The 27,888-nt window shown below is 41.8% G+C and overlaps 2 protein-coding genes across 7 annotated transcripts in view; one reads left to right on the top strand and one right to left on the bottom strand.

Moving 5' to 3' along the window:
- LOC125322424 (solute carrier family 4 member 1 adaptor protein) overlaps positions 1 to 10,077 on the bottom strand; it is a 23,538-nt gene extending 13,461 nt beyond the window's left edge. For all 4 annotated transcript variants that reach the window (XM_048296119.1, XM_048296121.1, XM_048296118.1 and 1 more), the window contains exons 1-9: positions 9,559 to 10,077; positions 8,710 to 8,893; positions 7,882 to 8,004; positions 6,973 to 7,033; positions 5,968 to 6,107; positions 5,682 to 5,842; positions 5,049 to 5,118; positions 1,168 to 1,357; positions 237 to 348 (exon numbers count right to left, since the gene is read on the bottom strand). In XM_048296119.1, coding sequence (XP_048152076.1) covers positions 237 to 348; positions 1,168 to 1,357; positions 5,049 to 5,118; positions 5,682 to 5,842; positions 5,968 to 6,107; positions 6,973 to 7,033; positions 7,882 to 8,004; positions 8,710 to 8,893; positions 9,559 to 10,062 — 1,545 coding nt within the window. In that variant the 5' untranslated portion in view covers positions 10,063 to 10,077. The remainder of the gene's footprint in view (positions 1 to 236; positions 349 to 1,167; positions 1,358 to 5,048; positions 5,119 to 5,681; positions 5,843 to 5,967; positions 6,108 to 6,972; positions 7,034 to 7,881; positions 8,005 to 8,709; positions 8,894 to 9,558) is intronic.
- On the top strand, positions 10,071 to 27,888 carry SUPT7L (SPT7 like, STAGA complex subunit gamma). 3 transcript variants are annotated; one of them, XM_048296124.1, is made up of 5 exons: positions 10,071 to 10,127; positions 10,569 to 11,229; positions 18,044 to 18,368; positions 19,824 to 20,061; positions 22,973 to 27,888. In XM_048296124.1, the coding sequence occupies exons 2-5, from the start codon at positions 10,817 to 10,819 to the stop codon at positions 23,233 to 23,235; spliced, it is 1,239 nt and encodes a 412-aa protein (XP_048152081.1). In that variant the 5' UTR covers positions 10,071 to 10,127; positions 10,569 to 10,816; the 3' UTR covers positions 23,236 to 27,888. The 3 variants fall into 3 exon arrangements, with proteins under 3 accessions (XP_048152081.1, XP_048152080.1, XP_048152079.1); XM_048296123.1 differs by lacking the exon at positions 10,071 to 10,127 and adding an exon at positions 10,280 to 10,346; XM_048296122.1 differs by lacking the exon at positions 10,071 to 10,127 and having other exon boundaries at positions 10,387 to 11,229.

The raw sequence follows: 27,888 nt of genomic DNA, 5'->3' as shown, positions 1-27,888 counted from the left end.
TTGTCCACTGCCTTTTGACCACAGCTGTGCCCCAGGAAACTGGCTGTACAAGGACACAGAATGGCAACTGCTCCAACACCACTGCTCGTTGTCCATGCACCTCCCACTGCCACAGGCTGGATCTCCGTGCTATTTCCATGTGTGTGAGAAGACACAGTTGCCACCTACAGCCTCCACAGCCTGAGAAGGTGTCCCACAAACAGCCACTGACTTGCAACACTTAAAGTCCAACTTACCCCTAGGCTTCCAGTTTTCAGTTTGAATTTGCTCCCCCCTTTCATTGCACCGAAGAGAGGCAGGTTCATCTTTTTAGGCTTGTTCTCTGCATTCAGACTGTAACTCCCACCCCTAATAAAAATTAGACACAAAGGAAAACAGTATACAAAGTATCAAACAAATCTTATGTAGACAAATGCGAAAAAAAAGTCTGCCTATGAGAAGTGGATATACAAAAAATCTTTTTATTTCTCTTCCACTTGCACCATCCAAGGAGGAAGCTGCAAGAGAGGACTCCTCCATCCTACATATATGTTGTAGGATCCAGATATGTGCCATAACAGGAAGCAAAAAATAAACAAGGAGAAAACCCTCTGTATCACACAGACTCCCTTAAATTCAATTGCATGCATACATACACACATATTTATATATAAAACCACACTTGGAGACCAAACCTCAATTTAAACGAATTAAGTAATTAACCTCTAATCAAGCTGCCATTAGCAAATAATGAACCCAGCACACACTCTCTCAAACTGCAGTGGTGCTGCTAGGCAGTAGTTGAACAGCCACTACATTTGACTTCCAAATACATTTCACAGAGTGAAAGTGGGTTTCATGTTGTATATAATACCTGTAAAATTCTTCAGTTCCTTTTGGATGCAGGTTGGGAAAAAAGTTAAAGAAGCTAACACTATGCTTCCAGTCCCTTACCCGTGTCATCCTGCCAGCTTGGGCTGGTCTTACTCCAGTGTTGTGCATTCCCCTCAGCCATGGATGCTGCAATAGCCCAGAGGCACAGCAGTTCCTTAAAGAGATGAGCCAGGTAGTCTGGAAGGCTGTCCTGCTTTTGTGATTGGAAAGCTGTCTATTTACTGGGCTTGCACAGCTGCCCATGGATAACAATAAAGGGAAAAGGAATCGTTTTATGTTTTCACCAAGACTTACTGGGGCTTCAGCTCAGGCAGTTCTGCAGGCTTGACAAGCTTTATTAACCCTTTCAGTCTCTGCTGCTCTTTCTTCAGTTCAAACGACCGCAAGTGAAGCTTCTTTCGTGCCACGCTATCTAAGGTGCCTCCTGATTTTATTTCGGTCATGAATTCATCCAAGGAATCTTGAGCTGCTGGATGGGACTGGACTAGGCAAGATAAAGGGGAGAGACATAATGTTATGGTGGGGAGATAAGAACTGTAGCCATCAGGTCCTGCCTTTAGAGAATAAGGTACACAGGAACAACTATCCTCTCAGTGAGTTTCTGTTGAATAGTGAAATAACGGAGGTTGTTAGGCCTGGAAAGATGAAAGCATTTCTCCAACAAAAGCCTGAAAGGAAACTTTAATTCACTTACCTAACAAGGCCTCTTTTAAAATTGAATGTTTCTTTGTGAGCATTATTCCTGGTTGTACATCTCACTTCTAGATCTGCTCTCCCTGAAAAGGTGGCTTAGGGGTTTTTTTGTAGTCACAAAGTTAAATAATCTCAGTCACAAGAAAACCTACACCACTGCATAGGGAATCCAATTTTGACTTTCCTGGAATATTTATGTCATAACATTTGCAAAGTTCAAAATCAATCAACGCCACCTTCTACCCCTGAAAAGGTGCATACAAAACCAATTTAACGCATTAGGCCAATCACGCAGAACTTACCTTTGTTGTGACTAGATTTTCTGCAAGAAAACTGCTTTGAACTTGAAAAAGAATAATGACAGTCTTCCTACTCCAATTAATTTCAAAATATTAATAATTTTTTGCATATTTGACTAATTAAAATAAAACTCAGGAGGTAAAACTAAATCTCTAATGACTAAGAAAAATAAATACAGACTTCTAACACCTGGATTTAAAATAACCAAACAAAAAGATCCAGAAAAATGCCTTTCTTTGGCTTGAACAGTGCTTCAGAAGTTGTTATATGGTATTCAAAGATAACCTGGAGGCAAACAAAGAAGAATGTTCTTGCCAGAATTTTAACAAGTCTTTTGACAGATAGTTTTCTGCCTTTTAATATTAAATGAAAAGTGGCAAATCCAATATGTATTTTCTGCCTTATAAGTGTTTTTGTATAAATGCACAAGCGTAATTATTTGATCACTGAGTTATTTTCAGTTCAGCTTGAGTTAATTAAGTAGCACTTGAAATTTTAAATTCACAAAAATAAAACAGACTAAGTTATTCTAAAGAGTACATATTTGAGCACTTTTACAAGACTTAAATAATTAGAGGAAAGTCTAATAAGATTTATGCTCATAAATTGATTCAATTGAAAAGGATAGTTCTGATGTAAAACAAAACAGAGTTTACCAATTGAAAAGACATGAAAGCCGTAACAGTAACTGTTCAAAGATATACAGAATTAATAGGCTTCAAAAGATAAGAAACAGTTGTAGTATCCACCTCCATGCAAGCATAAATGATGACAAAACATGTCATAAAAGAAATTCTGATAGAAATACTCTTGTTTTTCATAACAACTATTAATACGAACCAAGATAAAAACCAACAATGAAAAGGTATTGTTAACAATCAGTCTGAACCTCCTTGCACGCAGGAGCGGAGCAGAATGATAATTTGATTTAAACATCAAATTACAAAGATGTGGTTTAGTGAGTAGTCATATTATTCAGAACAATTACAGCTCCACAATTAAATTCAGAGCTCACTGCTGTACGGCACAGCCGTGTAAGTGCTTCGGTCAGAGAGTGATGCTGAGGGAGTCAGATCGCCCCTTCTTGCAAATGGGATTCTCTGCTCGATTCCACCAACAGGGCCTAATACCAGCTAGTTCAGCTTGCAGAGTTAGTCAGCATTCCTGATCTGTTGCAGCAGTTTTCTACACTATTGAAGTAAAATCTGACATTAGTATGAGGTGAATCAATCATGTCTATTATACTTCATATCCCAGTGACAAAAAGCTTATTGGTATTTTTTCCTGAACAGGCAACCAAAGATGAGACTGAAGAGCTCCATATATTTGATCTGCATTCAGCAGCATCAGTGAATGAGAGATACCAAGTCAGTCTATCAGTAATTAGTTCTGAAGAACCCCAGGGAACAATTTGTGAATTTCGACTGAGATTTTTTTAGACAACTACTTAATTCCTCCAAGTGTTTGGTAAGAGGTGTAGCAATTTAGCCTGTCATTCACTCACTGGTGTCTCTACACTCTTGTCCTTAGGCTCCAAATAATCATTTAGAGCAAACAAAAGTGCATTAAGGTTTCAGAACTGTATGTAATGCAGCAGCTTTGCTGGATAGCTCATGACATTGGTAAGAATGTTCCATGGTCAATAACCCTGCTCCTGGCTTTCTCAACATCTGTGATTAACCTAAAGCATTCAAATAAGAGAAAACCCAAGGATCTAGAAAACACCCAAACAAAGCAGATGATTGATGCAATATTTGCTATGTTTGTTTTATCCTGGTCTAGTTCTAGGGAATTCCCATCCAATACTGAATGACTCTGTACTTCAATAAGTGCCAAGAATGCACTTTATTTCAAAGCTCTGAACTAGTTGTGTAACCACCTGCAACTTACAAAAGTACGTGTATTGGGTTTGCATGGCCAGGTTTTGGTGAGGAGGGGGCCTGCAGCACTACATGGTATTAGCAGAAGTATAAAACTGGACTGACTCTCCCTTCACCCAGCCTCTACTACAATATAATTCAACAGTCTTGTTGAGAAACAGTATCAGTAGAAACAAAGGTATCAGAACATAGGAAAGCTTGGAATTACACCTCTCAGGCAGTCTAAGCATTAGCTTCTTTTGCTAGTCAATTGACAACTACTTATCAAAAGTATAAGGCTGAAAACAATTGCTTCAAATACACCGAACATCAGTTAGAATGCCTGGTGGAATGGTAGTGCTCTTTGAACAGGGATCTGGTATAATCAGTCACCAACAAAAGTGTGGATACAAATTAGTTTTGGTGTGGACCTGAATAACTAGAATGAAACACAACCATATAATGCACAGAAGATAGCCCAGCTGTCACATTGCTAGGCTTCTTGGACAGAAACTTCTGACAAACTAATGCTGCAACCTTTATTAATGCCAACTCTTTTAAAAAGGTTTTTCTGTGAAGACCCAGCCTAAACACATTTGCTTACTGCCTTCCTTTTACTCCACAAGACATCATCAGTAACAGAAAGCAAAATGCAGCTATTGGTACAGTTTTCTTTTAAACCTAACTCACCAACAGATACAATCACTGCTCTGGAAAGGCTCTGCCTTTAGAAACAAAGGCATAATCCTAGAACCTGAATGGCACCCTCATGTACTGGCATGTACACTCAACATACGGGTTAAGTGTCAACTGCTTTGTCTCCACATTTCTCTCTTCCCGCTTTTCCATTTCACAGTGTGTTTACAATTAGAGAAGTGAAAGAAAATATATTACCTTTTCTGAAAGTTTTTTCCTCTTCCCTTATAAATGTTTTTTTAAGGAGTGGAAAAAACAGCATTCCTCAAACTGGGTCACTTTCAGCAATATGGGGAGATAAACAGTAATAATACTCACCCTCTTAGAACTCCAGAAACTTGTACACTTGCCACCTTACTTTAACTTAGATGTTGCTTGCTTTGGAAAAAGCTGCAGTCATTAGCAAGTGACTATAAACAGAGTACATAAACTATTGAATGAAGATTGTAAGAATTCTCTCGAGCTAACTCAGTGACCTGCAAACCTTCCTATCCCTTTGTGAAAAGTGGACACTGAAAAAAAAAATTCAAATCACAAACCTTTGAAAAGAGAAATCCCTAAGATAACTTTAAGCTCTGTATTTTTCTTTATGGAAAGCACTATGATCAAATAAACTTCACACCTTACCTTTCCCTGAAACCTTCAGCTTCTCTGTTATCTCGGAAAGCTCATTTTCTGCTTCTTTTAGCTTTGTGACCTATGAGAGAACAACATGCTTAGAAGACTTTATCTTGTTAAAATCTCATTTTAACAGTTATTCAAATATCCCATCAAATTACTTCCACTTTTCTACTTCTAAGCTTTGACCAGGACTTTCTGGGCTGAAAAAAATTAGAAGTCTAGATTGTTCCTAAACAATAAGTTCCTAAACTTATTCATTCCTTGACATAGAGAATTATTTAAACAGTTCCTGAAACATGAAAGTATGCATAATTCTTCTGCAGCAGTGTTACACCACCACTGTACCCTCCAACCCCTCCTATCCCTCACACCCTATTGTCTTTGTAGGACTTAATAGTTGTCATATGCCTGTCAATCCAGGATTCTTATTCTTTGAAGCAGAATGAGATATTTCTTTGGGATGTGTCCTGTGGACTTAAAAGTTTGGAATTATTTTCCGATGATTTAAAACTAAGTTAAAAGTATCCTGTTCTGGCATTTCATTCACCCACTGCCATGATCCACTACAATTTCTTCTTATTCATAATATAATACAGGCATGAGAGAGTAACCCCAACATGTCATAATAATTATTCTTACCAGGGAGTCGTAAGTCTCTGGTTTTTCTTCTATTTTACCAGCTTTCTTCATTCTGTTCAGTCGTTTCTTTTCCACAGCACCAGTTCGATCGAGGAAGGTGTCATCATCACTGTCGTAAAAATCCTCATCTTCCCAGTTCTTTGATTTCCTTTTTCGGGATACTGAGAAAGGCATGGGAGAAGGCAAGAAACAAAATGATTTGCATACCACTCAGTAATAAAGCAAATTCAAGATAGCAATCTCAAATCCCTAATTTAGGGCATTTAGAAGGATCACAGTTATTCACCTGCTTCTTGCCTCAGTACTCCTCGAGCATCGAGCAGCCTGCAAGCTTCCAGTGCACACTGTATCATTGCTTCCTTCTTTTTTCCTGAATGGAGAACCTCTGCCACCAGCTGCTTCCCTGATGCATCATCCACAGGCAACCTGTTCAGTTTGAAGGATCAGAGAACAGCTCACATACAAGGAGCTTTTCAGGGATGCTACTCAGGTATTTTACAATGGCATTGTTCTTCCCATTTCATTTTAATCTTTTTTTGTGTTAAATATTTCCACTTTTCATTTCATACAGAACCAATCAAAACACAAGCATGATTTCCTAGTCATGCAAGTAAATTTGTGTTTCACTAGTCCAAACAATAATTTTTCTTCTATTTATTCCATTGGAAATACAGAAAGTTAAAAGGTTAAATGTCAGTCCCTGAATAATTTTAAGTACAGGTATCTTGTACCCATATAACATGAGTAACAAATAGTTTCCATGCTGAAGCAAAGGACTTTTAAGCAGTACAATCATTACCATGTTGAGGCTTGTTGACTTAATTTCCACCTCACCTTCTCCTGCCTTATGAAAGAATGACATTAGTGGCCTCTATCAGGAACCCATCAAAAACTGTCTTATACCATACAGGAACTGAAATTAGGCACACAGAATTAAGTTTGGGTTTTTTTTGATCTTCCCCAATAGGAATTCAAAGAGATTGTTTCCTAGTTTCTTCTCTTGTATTTCAATTGCTTTTCACATATTGCTCTAAACAAGGGGAGTTGAAAAAACCTAGACTCTTGCTTTCCCAATTTTCATCCCTTAGGAAAACCAAATCCTGTCAGAACAGAAAGGAGTGCAGACACTGAACTAGGCACTGATCCTTGGACTTTTTTCTCAGTATCAGGGCTTAGGTCTAATTCTAGCTGGCCTCCTTGCCAAGTGTGACACAAGTAGTAATTCCTTCAGCTTTTGTTTGCAAATTCAACAGTCAACTTCCATGTACCAAAGGAATGGAGATGTACATACTTGATCCTGCATAGCCAGCTGTTATGTCCACGATCATCATATTCATATTCTAACTCTTCTCCTGCAGAAGAAAAGAAAGTTGACATAGTAACCAAACTTGAAATAAGCAGGAATAATCTTTACAGCAGAGAAGAATGTCATGGAACTTTCGTGTAAACAAAAGGGATAAAAAGCTCTTGTTACATATCATGATTTTGCCTTACTTTTTTTTTTTTTAAGTCATGGGATCTTCATTTGGTGTGCTCATTTGGGGTTTTTTTTTCAAAATCAAGGCTTTTTAAGATCAAAAAATCTCTAAGTGGCCTGTTTAGGAACACATAGTTCAAAGAAAAAAACAATCTTGTCTCTGTATGTATTAAAGTAAATGACGCTGAAGCAACAATCTGAATTCATAGATATTGTTCGTCTTGAAGATTGATTTTTCACTTCAGCAAGTAAGTGACTATTTTTTAAGTTTCACTAGCAACCACTGAAACTTTAGATCACTTAGTTATTGCCTTTTGTTTTTTAATAGTTTCCCATTTTACAATTATACACAATTACAGCCATCTCCAAAGCAAAGAGTCTGGAAATTGGGTTTTAATTTTTCAACATAGCTTCAAAGCATGGGTGAAGTCTGAGTGTCAGTCCAGAGGAATACAACGTACTCACTGCAATTCCCAGTTTAGGAATTAGTAACTAAGTCTCAGATACACAATGGTGAGCCAGGTTTTAATAAAAAAAACCAAAGCAAACCACTACAAATCCCCACCAAAACCTGATGAAACAAAAAATGTTACCCACAATGTAACAGAAAGGTTTTGCTCCCACATCACACCTTAAATCCCCCTGCAAAAATAAGCAACAAAATAACAGTTTGCTAAGTAGAAGAGAATCACATTTAATAATAATAAAAAAGAAATAAATTACCTTCTCTATCAAAAAAGCCCTGTAGGGCCTTCCTAGGATCTTTCACATAAAAGGCATCTTGAACATCCTGAAAATCAATAGCAATAGGGTTTTCTTCAACCTCATCGTCCTCAGCATCCTCACCTAGAAGACATACAAAGTGCAAAAAAACCGCATGGAACATCAGAAAGAGAACACCAGTATATTTCAACAATTCAAAGCATTCATTTGAAAGAAGTAGCAGCTGTCACAAAATTACTAAAATTACTTCCCTTAACTTTATTATTTCTGTACGCAATCCAAAAAGATCCCTTTTTTTGCTATTAGTCATTCCAACATATGATAGTTTTTCAGATTCATGTCGGTTTCAGCACTTTCAAAGGTTTATGAGCTTACACATTTTCATTCGAAAAAACCAACTCATTTTGTTGCAAAAAGCTCATTAATTACAATTTATCTAGCTTTAATATGAGGGTTTCCTGTTTAAATGTAAAGACATCCTGCATAGAAGTCTCAAGCAGTTAAATTGCACCTCTTGGGCAAAAGTGTGGACATCATCACAAGAACAAACCAAACAGCATTAATTAAACTCTAAGTTTCATGGCCTTTTATAGGCATAGGCAAATGACCTCCTCCTGTTTAAAAGGAGCTCCTGTTTAAAACGAGCTCACCAGATGTTAGCTTGTCACATACCTTTCTTTTTAACAGCAAAAGGATTAATTTGTACCCAAAAATTTTGACTGGATTGTGACTCTTGGCAGCCAGTTGAAATATCAACCCTAATATTCAGAGAAAACTGGCTTACAGATCTTCTAATGCATATCAGTCAATAGATACATCATCACTTACCCATTCCCCACGAGCAGCTCATATCACTATTCTGACTCCTTTCACTTCTCTCCTCTTTCTCATCTTCCTCATCAGAATCCTCTCCCAACATTGTCTTTTCTAATTTTGCTTGCTGCTGCTTGCGCAGGGCCTTCAGCTCAGTCACAGTTAGTTCTGACTCAGACTCCTGATCCTCTTTGGGTCCCTAAGTCCAAACAGAAAATTAGCAGAAGTGTTTTTAAAAACCCCCAAACAAGTATTTCCAACACACATGCAAATTACATATAATAACATAAACACGTCATTACACTGCTCTTCAAAAAGTGGAATTATTAGACCATTAGTTATGGTTTGCATTCCAAAATATATTAGCTTTAACGGCATTTTCAAAAGCAGGGAAGGAAGAAATAAGCATTATTATGTACTTGTAGTCAGATCCATCTCACATATAACTGTAATTTGAAGGCTGAAGGCAAAAATTCCGGTCAGAACTACCCAGGTGAATTTGAGGAATGAGCAGCTTCTGAAGTGCGTGTACAGCACACGATGTGCTGTCAAAGTTCCTACTAATAAGCGCTCCCCTTGTTCACAAAGAAATGCTACTTCTTTACTTTAGTGGGGCATCATAGCGACAGAAAGACATTCCTAACACATCACACTGTTGGAGAAAAATGCCTTTCACACTCACTGTGCATCAGCAGAAACCCGCAACCCCACACCTCGCTCCAGAGCCGGCAGCAGATACCCACAGCTTTTCACCCAGTAAAACAACCACCCGATGGAGTCGGTAAATTCCTGAGCCTGATCCGGGCCAGCCTTTACCATCCCCGCACACGCTCCGGAGCCGCCCGACCCCGAGCCCCGACCCACCTGCAGGAGGAAGAGGCGGGAGCTGCCGCCGAAGCGCAGCCCGTGGCCCACCCGCACCCGGCAGTAGGTGCGGGGTGGCACCCGCGCCTTGTTGAGGAAGGTGCCGTGGGTGCTGCCCAGGTCGTACACGTAGAACCCGGCAGCATCGGCGCCGCTGGGGTCGTCGGGGGAGCAGCCGGCGCCGCGGTACTGCAGCACGGCGTGGTGCCGCGACACCGACGGGTGCTCCAGGGACAGGGCGCAGCCGGGCAGCCGCCCCACCAGGAACCAGCTGCTGTCCTCCAGCCGCACCGAGCCCAGCACCACGCCGCCTTTCAGCACCTCCAGCCCGTACCCGGAGCCGGCAGGCGGGCGGCTGCCCCACGGCGGCTCCTCGTAGCGCGGCGCGGCGGCGGCCGCGCGGGGGGATCCTGGCGGGCTGGGCCCCGGGTCACCGGGAGCGGCGGGCGGCGGGCGGCTCGGGCGCTTGAAGGCGGCGGGCTCGGCCTCCGCGGCCTCCGCCATCTTCGCGAGTCCGTCCCCAAACGGAGTCCTCCGGGAACGAGCGCCGCGGCGCTGCAGTGCCGGGGGTAAGGCGCAGCTCCCGGGGTCGCTCCGCCGCCGCCCAGCGCGGCCCGGGGCAGTGTAGGGGCGAGTCAGGGAGGACGGCAGCGGCGGGCGAGGAGGCTGCGGCGGCGGGCGCTTCCCTCCTCTGGGCTGAAGGAGAGCGGATGGCGGGGGAGCCGCTCTCGGTGGCGGACCGGGACGCAGTTCCGGCTGGGCGGCCGGGAGGGGAGCGGAGCGGAGGGGTACACGGGGGGCGGGCAACCACGGGCTTGGGGTGCGGGGCAGCCGCGGGTCCGGGGAGGGAAAGAGGGCGAGTGGCGGGTGAACCGAGTGCGGCCCCCGGAATTTCTCCACGCCGCGGGTTCCGCTCAGTGAGGCCCAGGTGGGCCCGCACCAGCCCTTGTTACACACAGAAACAATTTCCGTCTCACGAGTGCGTTTGTTTCTGCCCCCTCTCCCCTCAGGAAAAGCGCGATGCGATCTGTTCAGTGCGAGAGTGGCAACCTCGTGCCGTCGAGGATACTGCGCTGCTCAGCGAGGCACTGAGCGACAGCCTGCTTGGCAGCCGTAACTTGAGTTAGTTGGAGCGTCATCCCAGCTCCAGTGTCTCTTGCTGCCCAAAGTGCTTTTGCCTGCAACAAGGGTCCTTAGTACCCACAGTACTTGGTAGCCTTCTTCTGGGCTCTGAGCACGACAGGAGACCTATGTAAAAATGCTGCGATATTGGGGCGAGATCCCGGTTTCTTCCAACCAGGCCAACCGCAGCTCCTTTGACCTGCTGCAGCGTGAGTTCCGTACTGTGGAAGTCCAGGATCCTCCACTGCACCAGCCGTCTGCGAACAAACCCCGTCCGACCACCATGCTGGACATCCCCTCCGAGCCCTGCAGCCTCACCATTCACACCATCCAGCTCATCCAGCACAACCGGCGGCTGCGCAGCCTCATCGCCGCGGCCCAGGCTCAAAACCAGCAGCAAGCAGAGGGCATAAAAACCGAAGAGAATGAACCTCTGCCGTCTTGTCCGGCCTCTCCACCTCTCCCTGATGACCTGCTTCCTCTGGATAGCAAAACCCCCAAAATGCCATTTCAGCTGAGGCACAGTGATCCAGAGAGTGATTTCTACAGGTGTGTTGGTATTTCTTTAGGTTAGTTCCTGGCTGAAGGAAAGCTGAGTGTTTTAAAATATATATGTAGTTATGTTGATTCCCTTAGGCTGAAGGGTCAAGCAGTTGTATGTAAAGTTTAAAACAGGCTTCAGAAGGGAAATACTTGGAGTTTTCCTGTGTGAATAACATGCACGTTGCTTGCTTTTGCTTCCTGTCTGTAAGATGTGGATGTGTAGTGCTGATTTCTGTCTTGCTAGTGCTATGCTAAATGTGTGTGCATGGTTTTGTCAGTGGTATTCTGACAGTTTTAGTTACAGGATGTGAAGTCTCTTCTATTTAGGTCACTTACAACTAAAGTTGTGTTTCTGTAATTGAAAATCCAGAAAACACATGACTAGGTTTTGGCTGTTCAGCTGTAGGTTCTGAAATGATGATTTGATAATGTATTTGTACGATTTCAGTGGCCAAGGACCTGTGACACAGTGACTATGACATTCCACCCAGTTTGGTGGTCTTTCAGTCAGAGCTGGAAGTGAATACTTGTCTTACGAAGGGAATTCTTGTCTTGGCTACTGGCTCCACCAGCCAAGGGCTGGAGAAAATGTAAAGAAAATTTGTGTTGCTTGTACCTCTGCTGCCAGCCTTTGATTAAGTAATACTGCCACCATCGCCTGTCTATCCCTCTGACTGGCACTAAATTCACAAGGAGGTGTTGCATTCCTGGCAGGATCTTGCGATACTTTGTAGGTTATATGCATTTAAATTAAGGGATTAATCCTTGCTACTATGTGCACTAATGAGCATTTTGAGGGAGAGAATAACACATTTTAGTTTTTAAAATGGGTAAATGTGCGTCAATGGAATATCATTTATCAGTTAAATGCCACTGAGATATTTAATAGCCTGAGGTTGTATAAAATGCATTTTACTGAAAGATGTTGCATTTGGTAACAGAGTCTCTCTGAACAGTAGAGTGATTCTTTAGTGCTGTTTCTGGAGGAACACCATCATCCTTCTCAGAAGAAACAAAGTAATTAGCAGAGAGGGGTGAAGGGGAATACAGTTGTGTGAGAGTAGTCATGGCCTGTGACTCCCGTGCTGTGGCCTTGTGGTTTGTAGAACTGAGAAGAGTTCTGTTCTGCCCTCCTCAGTGGCTTCAGCTTGAAGTTCAGTTTTCTGTGGCTCTGGCCGTGTTTGAAAGGCTGCTTGGTCTTTTTGTTGTTCCTTCCGAGTTTCTGGGGTCCGGGTAAAGAAATGTTATTCAGTGGTCAGCCACATGGGGGAGTGTAAGGACTACGTTGTGGAAACTGGAGACAGTTTTGAAATGAAATGTTTTGTGGCTGACAGTGGCTTTTTAATAAGGTGCAGTATTTCTAGAATTTAATTGTGTCCTTGATAACCCAAACACATTTATGCTTTTCCAGGAGGAAGGCTTTGAGTTTGTTGTTGCGTGTTTGTTCTTAACTGTTTTGAGACGCATGAAATTAAGAACAGCAGATGTTCTATAGCTGCTGTTTCAGTAGCGAAAATGAAGTTCTGTGATTTACCAATGCTTCTTAGTGTATAAAATCAAATTAAAGGAAGAACATTCTTACCTCTGATAAAACATGGGAGTGCTTAATTCTATGCTGCCTTCTGAAGTACGGTTGTCAGAATTACAGTATTTGGATAAATTAATATTTTAATTCCATTTTTTTTTGTCAGTGGCCTGGGTCTGAGGAGTAGTGTATAGGTACATTTAGACACAGGAAGAAAGGAAGATAAGAGCAGCCAGCCTGCATCTGATCACAGGTGTAGTTAATGTAGGCATGTCCTCTTCTATTTCCATGTTATTCATTTTCATTCTTTGACGCACTGGCCCCTTGTCTTTTATTTTGTTATCCCCGAATTCATTTTGGTTTTCCTCTGCTCTGCCCTGCCCTTTATGTGTAACCCCTACCTCCTCGTATGATGAGGAAGAGGCAGAGCCTAATTTATGGCTATTTTTGAGTTGATTTGGTCTTATCAGTCCCCCAAAGTCTGTACTAACAATGGTTTTATAATCACTACACTATTCCTCTCCTAAAGTTTTCCAGACTGTTTATAAATATGTTGAAACAAACATGATAAAAAATATCTTGATTCTGGCACAGATCTCCCAGGAAAGACCTGGACTCCACAGTGGAGATCTCTGACCTTCTTGCTTGTTGATAGATTTGGAGGACTCTGGTAGGTTCATGAAGCAGGTTTTACAGTTAAAAAAACCTTCTCTGGATTCTTTCTGAGCATAACATATTTACTTGTGTGTCCTCTAGTTCTTTGAATTTCTCTCATGCACCAAAATATATTCATGCTTCCCAGCCTGCAGTTTTTCACATCTCTTCTGAAGGTACTAAAGGAAAATGTTTTCACATTTTCTGCCTTCTGGTCCTCATGGGCAGTTTAAAGCAAGAGGTGACTCACCACAGCTATTCAGCTATTTCATCCTTTCATTCTTTTAGTGTTCTTGGATGAATTACCATCTGGTCCTGATGATGTTACAGTTCTTGGATGTCACAATAAGGGATTAACATTTGGTTTTGGTTGGTGTAGAAATAGAAAAGAAGCTTAAAGTGTAATTGATGAAGAATGAGTAAGGAATTGTAGACTTGAAATTACCAGTTTCAACAGGAGACTTACCATATAACAGCTGCTAGCTTTTCCATCTTCTCTGCTCAGCTTCCTCAGATTAGCATGGATCCATCTTCAAAAGAAGCCTGACCTACTCTTGTGCCTCTTCTTGTGTGTGCATGGTTGGTTTCTTAACAGATTTCTCAGTCTATCTGTCATTTGCATTCCTGGCCACATTGGATTGCATTGAAAGGTAATCTGGAAACAAAATTGGGAGCTTGCAATGGGAAGACAGTTCTTGGCAGAAGGACCTGTACTGAAGAAATGTTTGTACAGAGGTAGAGGATCACATGTCAGTGGGATAGCAGTTTTAATGTTGGGAAAGATTTGGAGAAGTGATAATTAAAGTGGGCAGAAGACACTTTTCCTGATGATCTAAGCGCTTTGGCTTAGCCTGTTTCTAAACTGACTGGTCTGGGTTATGCCACTGGAGCCCAATTTATTTTTGCCATTATCTGTTGAGCAGTTTCTTTTCATACCTGTGCAGCCTTCTGTAGACAAAGCAGAGGTATGTGAAAAGAGACTTACCCAGGATGAGAGTAAAAAGGCTCTTTCCTGAAAGAAAATAACTTTCTGGTTTGAGTTAGTATGCTGTGTTCTTTGGTGCTCTCTCTGACTAGTATATCTTGTTTCTACAATGTTCTCCTTTATTTTACTGCTTTGGAAAAATGGCTCTAAAGCAGCCTTGTTGCACCTCATTTGGTAGAAATTCAGCTTCACAGTGTAGTGTTTCATAAATTGTCCTGTTTGTAGGAAAAACAGTCCCTCCCTCCATCTGCTGCTGGCTTATGCTCACCTAGGAGGGAGCAGAGCACTTCATTCCTGCAGTTGGTTGAACCTCATCTGCTGATCCTTGTGCTGACTTAGCCCAGACACTGTCCCCTGAAGACAGTTCCATAGGAAAGGAACCATGAGCTTCCCTTCCCTGTAAGAAAAACAGGCTTACAGGAAAGGAGCTTGGATTGTGCTGCCTTTGTGGGGTGGCTTGTTGTCATTTAACTGGCTGACACAGAAAATGGGCCTTTTGTGAGTTCTGAAAACTGACTAAATCAGAAAATAAGTCTGGTTGGTGTAAATGGACACTATTTTCATGTCTTCTGTTGTGAAGTTCTGCATGTTTTGGGTAGTGGTGAGACAAGGCTGGCCTTTGGGTCTAATGACTTTGTAGCTTGGCAGGTAGATTTCTCTCTGGAACATTGTCTAGTGTTGGTGACCCATATATAAAATACATAGCACTCTGTTAGAAATGCAAAATTGAAGAGTGTGCAAGTTGGCCAGTATTTGTGATAAATTTCATACCATACATTCTGTAGAGGAGATTGCCTCCATGTCACAGGCCTAATTCCCAGCCTGTCCTGTTAGTCTCTGGTGACAAAACTTCAGGGATTAAAGCACTTGTGTTTACTTGCAGATAATGACCCTGCTAATATATTAAGTAGGTTTGGCTTTGGATGGTTGCTGGGTGGAGAGACTTTCAGGAAAAGAACTAAATGCTGCAGCGGGTGGCATTCTGCATAATGATCATATCTGGATGGGTGCTTTTTTGGTGCTGAGTATCTGGATGAAATCTAAGACAGAGGCTCTTTAGCTATGATCATCAGGGAAAAGAAGTTTGCTTGTCCTTTTTGGGAAGGCTTGACATTAGATAGCTGCTCTCAACATAAACGTGTCTATATGACGGTTTTTGTTCATGTACGTTCTTACCAGAGAGTACCTAGACTCTCTTTTAAAAGTACCTTCTTCTCTTTTAAAAGAGAAGAAAAATTATTTTCTTATTTGTTGGTTTCTATTAACATCTACAACAACATTTCAGTTTTTGCTCTCTGTTCTAGCTTTTAACTGTATTTACCTATTGTTTATTGTGAGAAACAGGAAAACAAGAGAAGAAAACATAAGAACAAAACAAAATTGGCCTTACCAAGAGCAAGAAGTGGAGATTTGGATTTGAGTACAGTGCCTGAAATGTCTTTTCTCTGTCTTTAATTGATTAGATTTCAAGTTGTTTATATGTCTTTCAGCATAGTGACCTTGCTTCATTTTAATGCTCACAATTAGCTCCTTTTCCTCTAGGAGTTTAAAAGAGACATAATATTCTCTGCTGCTTCTGAGCAGTGATATGCATTACTGAGTGGTTGTTTTGCTCTACTTTGCAAGTGGCTAAGTATCCAGCTTGGGATTGCCGAAATCTATGTCTAATTTAAGTTTGCCCATAGTATTTTTAGTGAACGTCTCTGTATTAATAGTAGCCTGGCATTCAGTTTTGGTAGCGTAAGATGCTCTCAACTGATGGCTGCTGGACAGCTAGGTATGTCCTTTATATGTACTAAAAAAGAAGAGACATGAATTTTAAGGATTGTTTTCTGGTTGATTTTCTTCAGTGGTTGTTTATTTCTGTTGTAACCTCTTGGTCCTGGTGTTGTGTGGGAGATATGGCTGTTTGGGAACTTCCGAATTCTGCTGCTGAGGTGGAGGAGGGAGTGAGGGAGATGTAAAAATGGGTGACACTTGGTTTATAAAGAAACTGATGATCTTTTAATTCATCTTGTCAGGGTGCCTGCTGTATTCTTTGCAAAGTAGTTACATAATTAAGTAGAAATTGGGATGCTAGTCATTTTCCATCAATTAATAACTGGGATGAATGCGTGACCTGAGATTCACATGGTATTCTTAATATCTACTTAGAAATATGATCATATCCCACTCTTAATATAGTGTGATTCCCCTTTTATTTGAATAATAGGAAAGTGTTGTGCCGGTGTTCTTAAAAATGAATGATTTTCATCCTGATAGCTCTAAGTTTCACCTTCCTTTTCAGTCCTCTTCACTTTTTTACTGCTGTGTTTCAGTAGTTTTCTATGTGTCAGCTCTGAGGATCAGGGGAAGCTGAGGCTCTGTGGCCTAGCTTTTCAGTGAGACTGAAGGGTACCTCATGACTTTTTGGAGACAGTAGTGAGAATTTTATCAAGCCATCAATACTGTCTGTGTACTGTTTAATCAGGTCCTTTTACTGGAAAGAGTGTGTGGTGATACACAGGTAATCTAGGGTAACAGCAAGGAGAATCTCTGGGTGGAATGTAGATGTTAGGAGAAATTGATCAGAGACAAATGAAGAGTGAAATTGTTAGCTCAGTTCTGCCCTTGGTGCTGAATGGAGTGTAAAAAAGTGTATAAGTATCATACTTAGCAGTAATGGAATTTGATTTTTTGATATCAGCTTTTGAAGTCCATGTTACTGATATGGGCAAATAGATTACATGCACTTAATTGTGACTTGAGAAATCTGGTAGATGTATGTTTACCTCTCAGAGGCCTTGCCTTAACTCCTCGTTTCCTCTGTGGAATTTCATCTTGTTGATGAAAAATTTGGTTGTGTGGCTATAAGTGAATGATTGAAGTGCTCAAGTCAGTTGTTCTCCATCTCCTCCATCCTGTGTACTCACTCCTTCCTGCTTAGCAACAGAGGAAGGAGGTCTCAAACCCAAGACCAGGGAATGGTGCTTTATGGCCGAACTTTCCAGGCCTCCTCCTAGGGCCTGGTGTTCACATCTTGGGTTGCATATGGGGATACTTCTTTCAGTGTCATGCATAGTGACTACTGGAAATGAGGGCAGAGAAACAGTCCTTTTGGGTACAGTGTACCTCTATGAAATGTATGTGTATTCCATTTCTTGCTTTTTTATATGTGTCTTTTTCTTTAGAAATTCCAATCTTGTCTATCCCAGAAGCCTTTGTTTCTATTAGGCCTGAGACATCAGAGATAATAAGGAAGAGCAATGTAATTAACTGAAAGGGGAAATGATTTGCATTCATGTAATTTAAAATGCCTTTTTTTGTTTGTGTCAAGGACCCATTTAATTCACATCTCCAGGAGAAAAGCTCTTGGGTGGGAAGGGAGATGCTTAAGGGTGAAGAAGATTTGCATCCCACATTTGTGAATCACCTGAAGAATCTTGTGGCATCAGAAGGGAAAATGAAAATTGGAAGTCCTGATTTGGAGGGAGGGAGGAAGGAAAAGCAGATAAACCCTTATTAGGTAGTGTTCATTTGTAACAGAGAAGCCATGGAGAACCCCAAACCCTCTGCTCTCCCTTTGTACATCACCTTATTATTGACAGTACCTTTTCAACTGATACACTCCTTCAGATTTTTGAAAGTGTGCTATTTTTGTCTCTCCTGGTTTTTAGAGGAAAAGGGGAGCCAGTGACAGAGCTGAGTTGGTCCTCCTGCCGGCAGCTTCTGTACCAGTCAATGGCCACCATCCTGGCACACACGGGCTTTGAGTGCGCCAACGAGAGCGTCCTGGAGACCCTGACGGACATCGCCCACGAGTACTGCCTCAAGTTCACCAAGCTGCTGCGCTTCGCTGTGGATCGAGAAGCTCGGCTTGGGCACACCCCTTTCCCTGACGTCATGGAGCAGGTCTTCCATGAAGTGGGCATTGGCAGTGTGCTCTCACTGCAGAAGTTCTGGCAGCACCGCATTAAGGATTATCACAGCTACATGCTTCAGGTGAGAAGAGCGGTAGGGACCTGGCGGCACCAAGAAATGTACCACCAGTACAGTTGCTTATTCCTGTGGCAAGTCCTGAGTCTTACTGAGGGGAAATCTGGTAAACCTCCTGGGTGTGGAGAGGAGTCACCAAGGGAAAGAGAACAGGAACTTTCTGACTGGAAGACAGCCCCTGTTTTGTGTCCCTACTGAGACTAAGGATGCTTTACTGATGGCTTACCTGAGTTTAAGAAGAGTACCCCAGCTCTTAAATTATCCAGACAAAATTATCAAGTAGAGGTAAAATCAGAACTGACTGATGAACTGAATTTTCTGCTTTAGTGGGATATTTGGCTGGTTAACATTTCAGAAAACATGTAAGCAGATACAAATTTCTAGGCTGTAGAGTGGCTTATGTTCACAAGCAAGGAGTGACTTCCTTAAGCTTTAGGAGTATAGTGTAGTATTTTGCTGATCTGAGCTGTCACACAGGTGCTACCTTCTTCTTATATAAAAATAACATCATAAAGATTTGTCTTTGTTAGAAACATTCCTACTCAAAATACCCGCTCTGTTCATTTTTTGTTCAAATGTTTTTGTTCAGATGTTGTGTCCTTTTGGAATCTGGGTTTTCTGCATCATTCTGCTACTGCAGTTCACTCTCATCCTGCAGCTGATCATTGTCTTAACAATAATTGTTCTTTATGCAGGACTGGAGTCCACAGTAGCCCCTTTATTTGGAAGTGTATCTAGAAGGGGTAAATTGGCTTTGCTATTCTTTTTCCTCCTTGCTTCTGCTGTTAAAATGTCTTGGGATTTTCCTGACCACAGTTCACTGGCTGTTTGGATTTAGTTGCATAAACAAGCATTTGTTAGAAGCAGATGAAATCTGAAATTTTTAAATTTAATTGTTTACTGTTGTTAAGTTTCTGGAAGTACAGGGTAGTTCTAAATCTCATTCCTGTATTGGTTTCACTTCTCTAACTGCAGAAAACTTCTGTGTTTTTTGCTCTGAATCTGACAGAATGTACTCAGGCTCTGCCCAGTGGTGACTACAGGGCTGTTGAAGATCTGAGGTGCTTGATTTTTAATGCTGGGATGAATTTGTTACTGGAGGATGGGGGCAGTCTTATAGGTAAAACCAGCGAGTAAGACTGAGACACTTTGCTTTTGTTTCATGCTCTGTTTAAATTTCTGGGCCTCATCACCTCTGTTTGTAAAATAAAGGTGCTCATATTTATCAGTCAGATTTTAGTGGATTAAACCTCTTATTAAAGTCCCTTGTTACAGGACAGAAGAAGCACTTAAAGGGGAAAAAAATCTCTCTTGTGTAGCTGGTAAGTTGTTTACTTGTTCATTCAGGTCAGATGTTAATAATGTTCTGGGAACAGAGTGCACTGCAATGTAATTACCGTCAGAGCCTCTGAAGTCACTCTCACCTTTCTGGCCTCTTTTTCACCCACTGATCTTTGACAGGTTAGCAAGCAGCTCTCTGAAGAATATGAGAAGATTGTGAACCCGGAAAAGGCAGCAGAAGACACAAAACCTGTGAAGATTAAGGAGGAACCTGTTAGTGATATTACTTTCCCCATAAGTGAAGAGCTGGAAGGAGATCTGGCTTCTGGTGACCAGTCTTTGCCTGTTGGAGTACTTGGAGCTCAAAGTGAGCGCTTCTCTGCCAACTTGGAAGTAGAAGCTTCCCCACAGACTTCAGGTAGGAGTTTCTTGCTTCTCCTGTAAACAGCCCTTCAGCAGGTCCATGTGATCTTGTTTCTTCTGGTTAGTTTTGGATTTGTGTCCAGAGATTCATATTCCTGTAAAGTTGAAAGCCATGTTCCTTACATAGTTTAGGCACTGAATGAGTTCTGAAAATACAAATGGTACTTGGTGCTGTCCTCCATATTCAGGAGTTACCCTGGTAATGACAGTCACTGTTTTATGAAAGCTTATCAGTGACTTGTGTGAAATGGGCTCCTGGGAATCCCTCCTAGCATCTCTACTCCAAAGCCTGCTGTACGTGACTGAGGCCATGGAAAGTGAAATGGTGAGTGAATTAGTGGGGTTATGGAGACTGCACTCTTTTCCTCAAAGTGCTATCCCTTGATGTTGGCGTTGAAGCACACTGGTGGCAAGCATGGGAGAATCTGCTATTGCTGTGCCTGCTCTATATCTACATAGAAGTTTCATTCTCTTCACTGTTTAGTGAAGCTGAACTTCCTGGAATGAAAAGAGACAGTTTTGATTTTGTATAGAACTGTGTGAATTCTGGAAGTCCCTTCAATAGTAACTGTTTCACTTTAAATCTGGTTAAAAAACAATGAAGCCTGTCCTCCTATTAACCCTAAGCTAAGTAGCATACATAGTGAGGTTAGAGTATACCTCTGAGTCCATTCATTTTTTTGCGTTGTGATGAGCTTTAAAAAACATAAATCCATCTCATGTTTTTCTAAAAGCTCATACTGTTTTCCATTAGCACCTCTGAAATGTGAAGTGTTTGCAGTTTTGGGGGAGAAGGAACAGCAGACTCCTCTGGCCCATCCAGGGTTGCGAGTGATTCATCTGGAAAGCTTTGTATTAGCATCTACCACTTGAGACCCAGAGGTTAGCGTGCTAGCTGTATATTAAATGCCTCTTGCTTCTCTGATACAGAATTGATGTTTTCTAATTAAGAATACAAGTGCTCTGTTCCTCCCTGAAAATCCCTCTTCACTTCACAAGAGCCTTTGGAAATCTCATCTCTGAGAAGTTCCAGTGTAGACCTGGGCAGTCTGGGGAGTGTAATATCCTAAGGAGTGAGAAAAAGCTGCTGCAATTAGGACACCGCCATCTCAAAATGCAGGTGTGAGGCCTGCAGGGAGGGCATCGAGGCTTCAGTGTCTGAGGGCAGAGCTCTCATTACAGCCTTTCATGTTCTTCCTGTGTTTCTGTGCATGTCTGACATTGCAGTTGGAGAAATGGAGGCGATATTGTTTCTTGTTCCTCTGCCTCTCAGGATAACATGAAGATTAGCTTATTTGTAAAGTACTTTGAAGTTAAAGGGCTTTGAAGATGAAACATCCTGTGTTGATGCTTAAGTACTTCTAGTCATTAGTGACACTCTTAGTGACAGGTGACAGAGCTGAAAGGAATAAGGCTGAGCGGTGAAGAGCAATTGATGAAGGAAAGACAGTTTAGTTTAGTGAGCACCTTTGATTATTATGTAGACTGGAGCTGTCACTCTGGAACCGATAGCATTTTAATGATGTGTCCATTGTTGTTGAGAGGGATACATTTACTTACGATTAACATAGGAAGGACTTTCATTAAGGCAACTGAGCTAATGTAGGCTGTGTTATCATAAAGGTCTCATAAACTCTGGTTTGGGCTAAGCTGATCTGGAAAAGATTCCTGACTTCTTCATAAAGGAGAATTCTTGGCACAGATATGTTTGAACATTTGTTCTCTTTGTAATTTTTACTAATAAGGGACTGTTGTTACTAGTATATTGATAATAGGGAATGGTAGTAGGTTTGGCTCAGTACAAGAGCTTTGGTTGTGCTTTCAAACTGTGCCATGCTCTTTGATATATGAAGTTTGGAAAACTTTCTAAAACTGGTTTCCTATTTTGTTTGTTGGTTTTTAGTGGGTCTTTTTTGTTGTTTATGGCTTTTGGTTTTTGGTTGGTTCGTTGGGTTTTTGTTTTGCTTTGGTTTTAATTCTTTTTATTTTCCATGTGGATTTAACCCCTCACAAGAGAGAGATTTCACAGTGTGTTCAGTTCTGGGCTATTTATGCCCATCTCAGCAAGGAGACCAATTAGTGTATTTTTAATAGGATTTTTGTCTCTCTTAAAACTTTAAATAAACAGAAATAATGCGATCTGTAATTACTGCTCTTGGGGAGAAAAACATTTGCTAGTATCAAGGAATATGGTTTCGTAATCTTGTTCAGAAAGTCCTCAATTAGTGCTCAGATTGCACACTAGTCCAGAATTTTTTACTAAAAAAGTGAGGTGGGGGGAGCTATTTCCCAGCAGGGCAGCTATGAGGTTGAGCCAAAAGGATTTCTCTCCATTCTGCTGAAGGATGGGATGAGACCTGTGGGTGTTGAGTGCAAGGAGGCAGGCAGGCAGGTGGCTGACTGCAGCTCTGATGTCCCTGCATTTCAGTGCTGAAAGTGATATTTGGGACTGTTCATCTACCTACTCCTCTGCCCTCTCACTTTGCCTCCCTTGCAGAAGCCCAGTGTGTCTGACAGTTGCAAGGGCCTCGTAATGACTTCTGGACTGCCTCGAAGTCCTGCTTATGCAGGGTCTAGTCTGTGTGCTGTTGGTGTACTCATTGCTGCTGGGACACTCCTTCTGGAGAGTGATGTGAAGTTGTTTCTCATGGAGAAAATCACATGGAGGCTAACATTGAAAGGACACCATCATATTTTTTGGAGTGGCAGTTTCTGGGCTGTTAAACAAGTCAACAGCTGTTTTTTATTGATCACAGTGCTTGGTGTGTTTTGTTTCCCCCCAGCATAGTAAACCTGTGGCTTTGCTTTTGCTCTATCTTTACCTTTGCTGCTGTCCCTCATATCTGCGTGCTGTTCGTGATTTATCTTTTTGCTCAGTTACTGTTGTGTGCTTTTTCCTTCTCTAGGGGCTGAGGTGAATGCTTCCCCACTCTGGAACTTGGCACAGGTGAAAATGGAGCCGCAGGAAAATGAGGAGGCTAATGTACATGGCCACGGGGTCCTAGGCAGTGATGTCTTTGAGGAACCAATGTCAGGCATGAGTGAAGCTGGGATGCCACAAAGCCCCAATGGCTCTGAGAGCAGCTACGGTTCTCATTCTGCTGACAGCCTGATGGGATCCTCACCTGTCTTCAACCAGCGCTGCAAAAAAAAGATGAAGAAGATGTGAAAAGGAGCAGTCTTTTTATTTAGTCCTGATGGTGTGCAACAGACACTTGAAAGCAACTAGAAGAGTACTGTGATGATTCCAACACAGGGCTGGCCCCCGTGTGTGAGGGACCTGCATAAAATTACTGTGAGAGGTTTGTTGTGTAGTGCACTTCAGCTCCCCTCTTTCCTGGCTTCTGTACTCCATTCTGATTCATGAGACTGAAGATCACCCTTTACATTTGATGGTGGCATAGCTTGCTTTGGCAAATTAATGAGGAACATGTTGGTGAAAAGTAGTTGTGAGGAGATTTTCCAAGTTACAGAACCATTGAATAGTTTGGTTTAAAGGGACCTTGTGGCATTTCTACTCCAGCCTCATGCTCAAGAGCTCAGCCAGTTAGAGCAGGTTGCTAAGGGCTTTGTCCATTTGAGTTTTGAGTATCTACAAGGATGGTGATGCCAAATCTCTCTGGGCAACATTTTCCTGTATTTGACAACTCTCACAGTAAGAACAAAAATATAGTTGTATCTAGTTGGAATTTCCCATGTTCCAGCTTGTGTTCACTGCCTCTTGTTCTGTCATTGTTCATCTCTGAGAAGAGTATGACTATTAAGGGATTATATACAATGAGATATCTTTTTAGCCTTTTCTCTTCTTAAGTGTGGAGAAACCATGTTCCCTGAGCTCTCCATACTCATCCTGTGCTCCAGCTCTCAAACCAGCTCTGTGACCTTCCACTGAAATTGCTGCAGTGCCCTTGTTAGGGGGAGCACAAAAGTGGATGCCATCCTCCAAACGCCATCTCACAATTGCTGAATAAAGAGGAATAATAATTTCCCTCAGTGTGCTGGCTACCTGCTTGCTGACTGTGGTGGGCAGCAAGAGAGTCATAGGTCAGGGTATTTTAGTTGGAGAACCATAGCTTCTGCTGCTGCTGATGACCTAGCAAAGATGCTGTAGAGTGGTCTCACAGTGCCATTAGCCAGCTCCCTCAGTGCCTTTATGTTCAGCCTGTTGGTTTCAATGGGCTTAAGTTCTCACTAACTCAGTCTTCCTGTGCTGTAGGCAATGCTTTATTCCTACATGCTGCTAGAAGGCTCAAGGACCTGGCAGGCCTTAAGGCAGAACTTATCAGTGAAAACCGGCAAAAAAGGTGTTGTACACATGAGCCTGAAAGTACAAAGATCATCCTTTGTTACCATATTGCCTACATTGTTAAACAGTAAACCACATTTTCTTTAACCTTCCTTTTGCTTCCAGTGTACTTAAAGAAGCCTTTCTTCTTATTTCTTACAGTTTCAACTCCAGCTGAGCTTTGGCTTTCCTAATGGTCTCTGCCTACAGGGGCTGTCTCTCTGTATCTCTGCTGGCCAGCCCATCCTCACTTCCACTTCCGTGTACCTTTCTGTTTGGGTTTGTGATCAGTCAGGAGTTCCTCAATCATCTGTGCTGGCCTTCTGTCATGCCTGCTGTAATTTCTGCTTGTCAGAAAGGACTGATTTTTTACTTTGACAGGGCTGTCTTTGAAGATTAAGCAGCACACTTGAGTTCTTTTGGGCAGCCAGGACAGTCCCTCGTGAAATTCTGTTCAGAGATTCCTTGAATAAACCAAAATATGTTGACCTAAAGGTACAAGACTCTGTCTTGTACACATTTCTCAGGATTATAAATGCCACAATTCTATGTCTTCTGCAGCCAAGACCTTCACGTTCTCCACCAGTTCTTCCTTGTTAGAAACAAGACCAGCAGAGCTTACTCCCTAGTTGATTACTTGATCATCTGTTCAGGGATGCTGATGTGCTTTTCTGGAGAGAATGAAACAGCTTTTCCTATTGGTGTGAGCCCGTACTGGCAAGGCAAACTTTTCGTTTGCTGTCATTGGATTGAGTGCAGCAACTTCAGGCTGGCCGAGCACTCGTATTCAAGGTTGTTATCTTGACAACTTAGTCTGAAACAGAATCTATTTTGCTGCTTGCTTTTATGGCTCAGCTGACTGATGGCATTTTTTTTGTTCTGCACAATCCTCAGTTGATCAACTCGGTCTTTAACTTGATTCAGTGTGTCTCTCTCTCAAAAGAGCTAGAATGAACATGAATCAAGAAGGAACAGCCACTTAAACTGGCTTTATACCTGTAACCCCTTGGGATGGTTGAGGGAAATTTACCAAACCTCCCATTTATCTTTACAATTGCAGGTTTATCTTTTGAGAGAATGAGCTTCAGGCATAGTATTTTTGTTTCTGTATAACATGCCTGGCCTTAATTCTTTTTTCCTAACTGTATTTCTCTTCCACTTTATAGAAGTGGAATCCAAACATAAAATTCCTCAATGTCTAATAAGAATGCGTGACCATAGGCTTTCATGGACAATAGAGTTAAAATTGTCCATCACAGTTTTAAAGGTCTCTCCTGGGGGGTAAATTCTCACTATTTTAAGCCTATTCAGTAGTAGAAGAGCATACCAGGAAATCTTCATTTTGATTCCTCCTGAGTCACCATTAGCCAAGTTGGAATGTCCCCATTTTTTCAGCTGTAGAACCAGAGTAGTAATATTTCCCGTTCAGAAGTGTGTTTGAGATTTAGTTACTCTGCAAAAAAAAAGGCACAGTAATCATTCAGAGAGTTTTGTGAGAGTTGTGAGCTTTTATTCCATTTCAGTTGGACTGTTGCTGGCTGGAGAATGCTTAGATGGTCACTGAAATGTCCTATATGACACAGGTTTTAAGCAAAACTGCTGATAACAAAGAAGTATAGCACAACTCTTCTGTTCAACTGCCCAAGTACAAGGAGGGCATTTGGGGTTCTCACTCAGTTTAGATGTCTGCATCTAAATGTATTCCTTTGGGCCACACTTGCAGCTGAAGAGAAATAGTCATTCTTAGGTCACTGTCCTTTTGGCCTTGAGGTAGAAGTATAAAGCAGGTTAAATGGCATTTTTAGAAATGTCTGTTTTTCCTTTGTGTGCCCATAAAGTGAGTTCAACTTGACTACCTCAGCTGAAGACATCCACACTGTTAGTGTATGAATTAAGTGACGTGAGTTAAGCCCTTTCTGGGTGGGAATCAGAGACTTCCTCCTACTGGGTCAGTGCTTTTTCTTTTCTGCACATTTACTAGAGCTTGCTGTTCAAATGGTTGTACAGGGCTAAGAGCAGGCTGCCCATCTGAGCTACACCAGCAGATCCAGGGTTCTTTACAACACACAGAATGTGCCAGGATGGTGCCTTGAGGCTCAGCCTGATTTGCCCCTTGTGTCTTTGGCACTGTGTGAGAACACCTGTCATTGGGCCTTTCTCTGTAGATGCTTTGCCAACTGGTGTAGTAAAGTTGCAGCCAGGGCACTTACGCAAAGTCCATTGCACTATTTTTGGGACCCAAATGACAGAGTGACTGCTGCCAGCATCACTTGCTCATTTGCAATACTTCAAGTGGGCTAAAAATGAAAATCTAGTGTTCTCCAGGGCTTTTGTTAAACCTCCTAAGTGTCCATCTTAAGTGCTTTCTCTGTATTGTTCGTGTGCAGATGTTCTGTCTTAACTTCTGTGAATTTTATTTCACATCCATTTTCCACACCCATTTCACCCTGTAACACACACTCTGCAACAAGCCAAGCCTGAGTACTTCAAGTGTATTTAAATACACTGCATATTCAGTGTCCTTTGAGTCAGCTGTGTTGTTGCAGTGTAAGGGAGAAGTGTTATTGATTCTCTTTGGGATGCATGTTTATGCAGAGGTGAGAAACCCATCAGCATTGCTTATACACTTAAAAATGATGGCAGAGTAATAGCTGTACCTCCTGTTCCCCCACTGTGCTAAGGGTTGCAGCTGACTTAGTGTGCTTGACATTTCCTTTTATGCATGTGGAAGCTTTACCTTCTGGGTGAGCCCTTCCCCTCTGAACATTTATGGTTCTTAGATTTGCAGTGGTGTTCATCATGCATGAAATAGTGAAATTTAAAATCTTGCTCACAAAGTCAGATACAGACAATATGCTCTTTTGATGAATCAAATAAGATTTTTCTAGGTGTTAATGCAGCCTTGGGCAACTAGTGAGGTCTGTTCATTGACCATGTAATCCCCAAATTTTAAACCACAGTGAGATTATGCAGTGGGTTGGAATGAAGCTCTGCTCTCGCAGTTGCTGTTTCTTGCTGATGGCTGGTAAAGCACTCTGCTGACCCACCTGCTTCACCAGTCTGCAGTTTTTACAGTTCTTTCATCTTTCTCCCTTCTCTTTCCAAAAGTGGGTGGATGAAAAATGGGAATATTGAGTATTGACCATGTCCATATCCAGTAGCATTGATGTTTTACAGTGATTTATTTTGCCATGATTGAAATTGGTAGGAACTTTGATATCCATTTGGAGAGCAAGATCTGTAAATTACTTGGCTTTTGAAGTGTTTTGCATAGGAATCATACGGGATTGTAGTTGAGAGAGTGCTGTGTATCATACTCCTTTTTCCCTCTAGCAATACCTTTTTATTCCTTTTGAAGAGTTTTGCCTGGTATCCAGTAAAGTTCGCTGTATAAATGGCTGTGTAACAATATATGTGTACAGCTTTATGTCAGACTACACTACCTAGTGATTTAATTCCAAGGCCATCCATGCTAATTTGAATATGCATAATGCTGTGCAGAAAAAGAGATGTTTTCTGCATAGAAATTTACAATTT

This window comes from Corvus hawaiiensis, chromosome 3, assembly GCF_020740725.1.
Source record: "Corvus hawaiiensis isolate bCorHaw1 chromosome 3, bCorHaw1.pri.cur, whole genome shotgun sequence".
NCBI lineage: Eukaryota > Metazoa > Chordata > Aves > Passeriformes > Corvidae > Corvus > Corvus hawaiiensis.
This window is presented reverse-complemented; position numbering and strand designations above follow the sequence as displayed.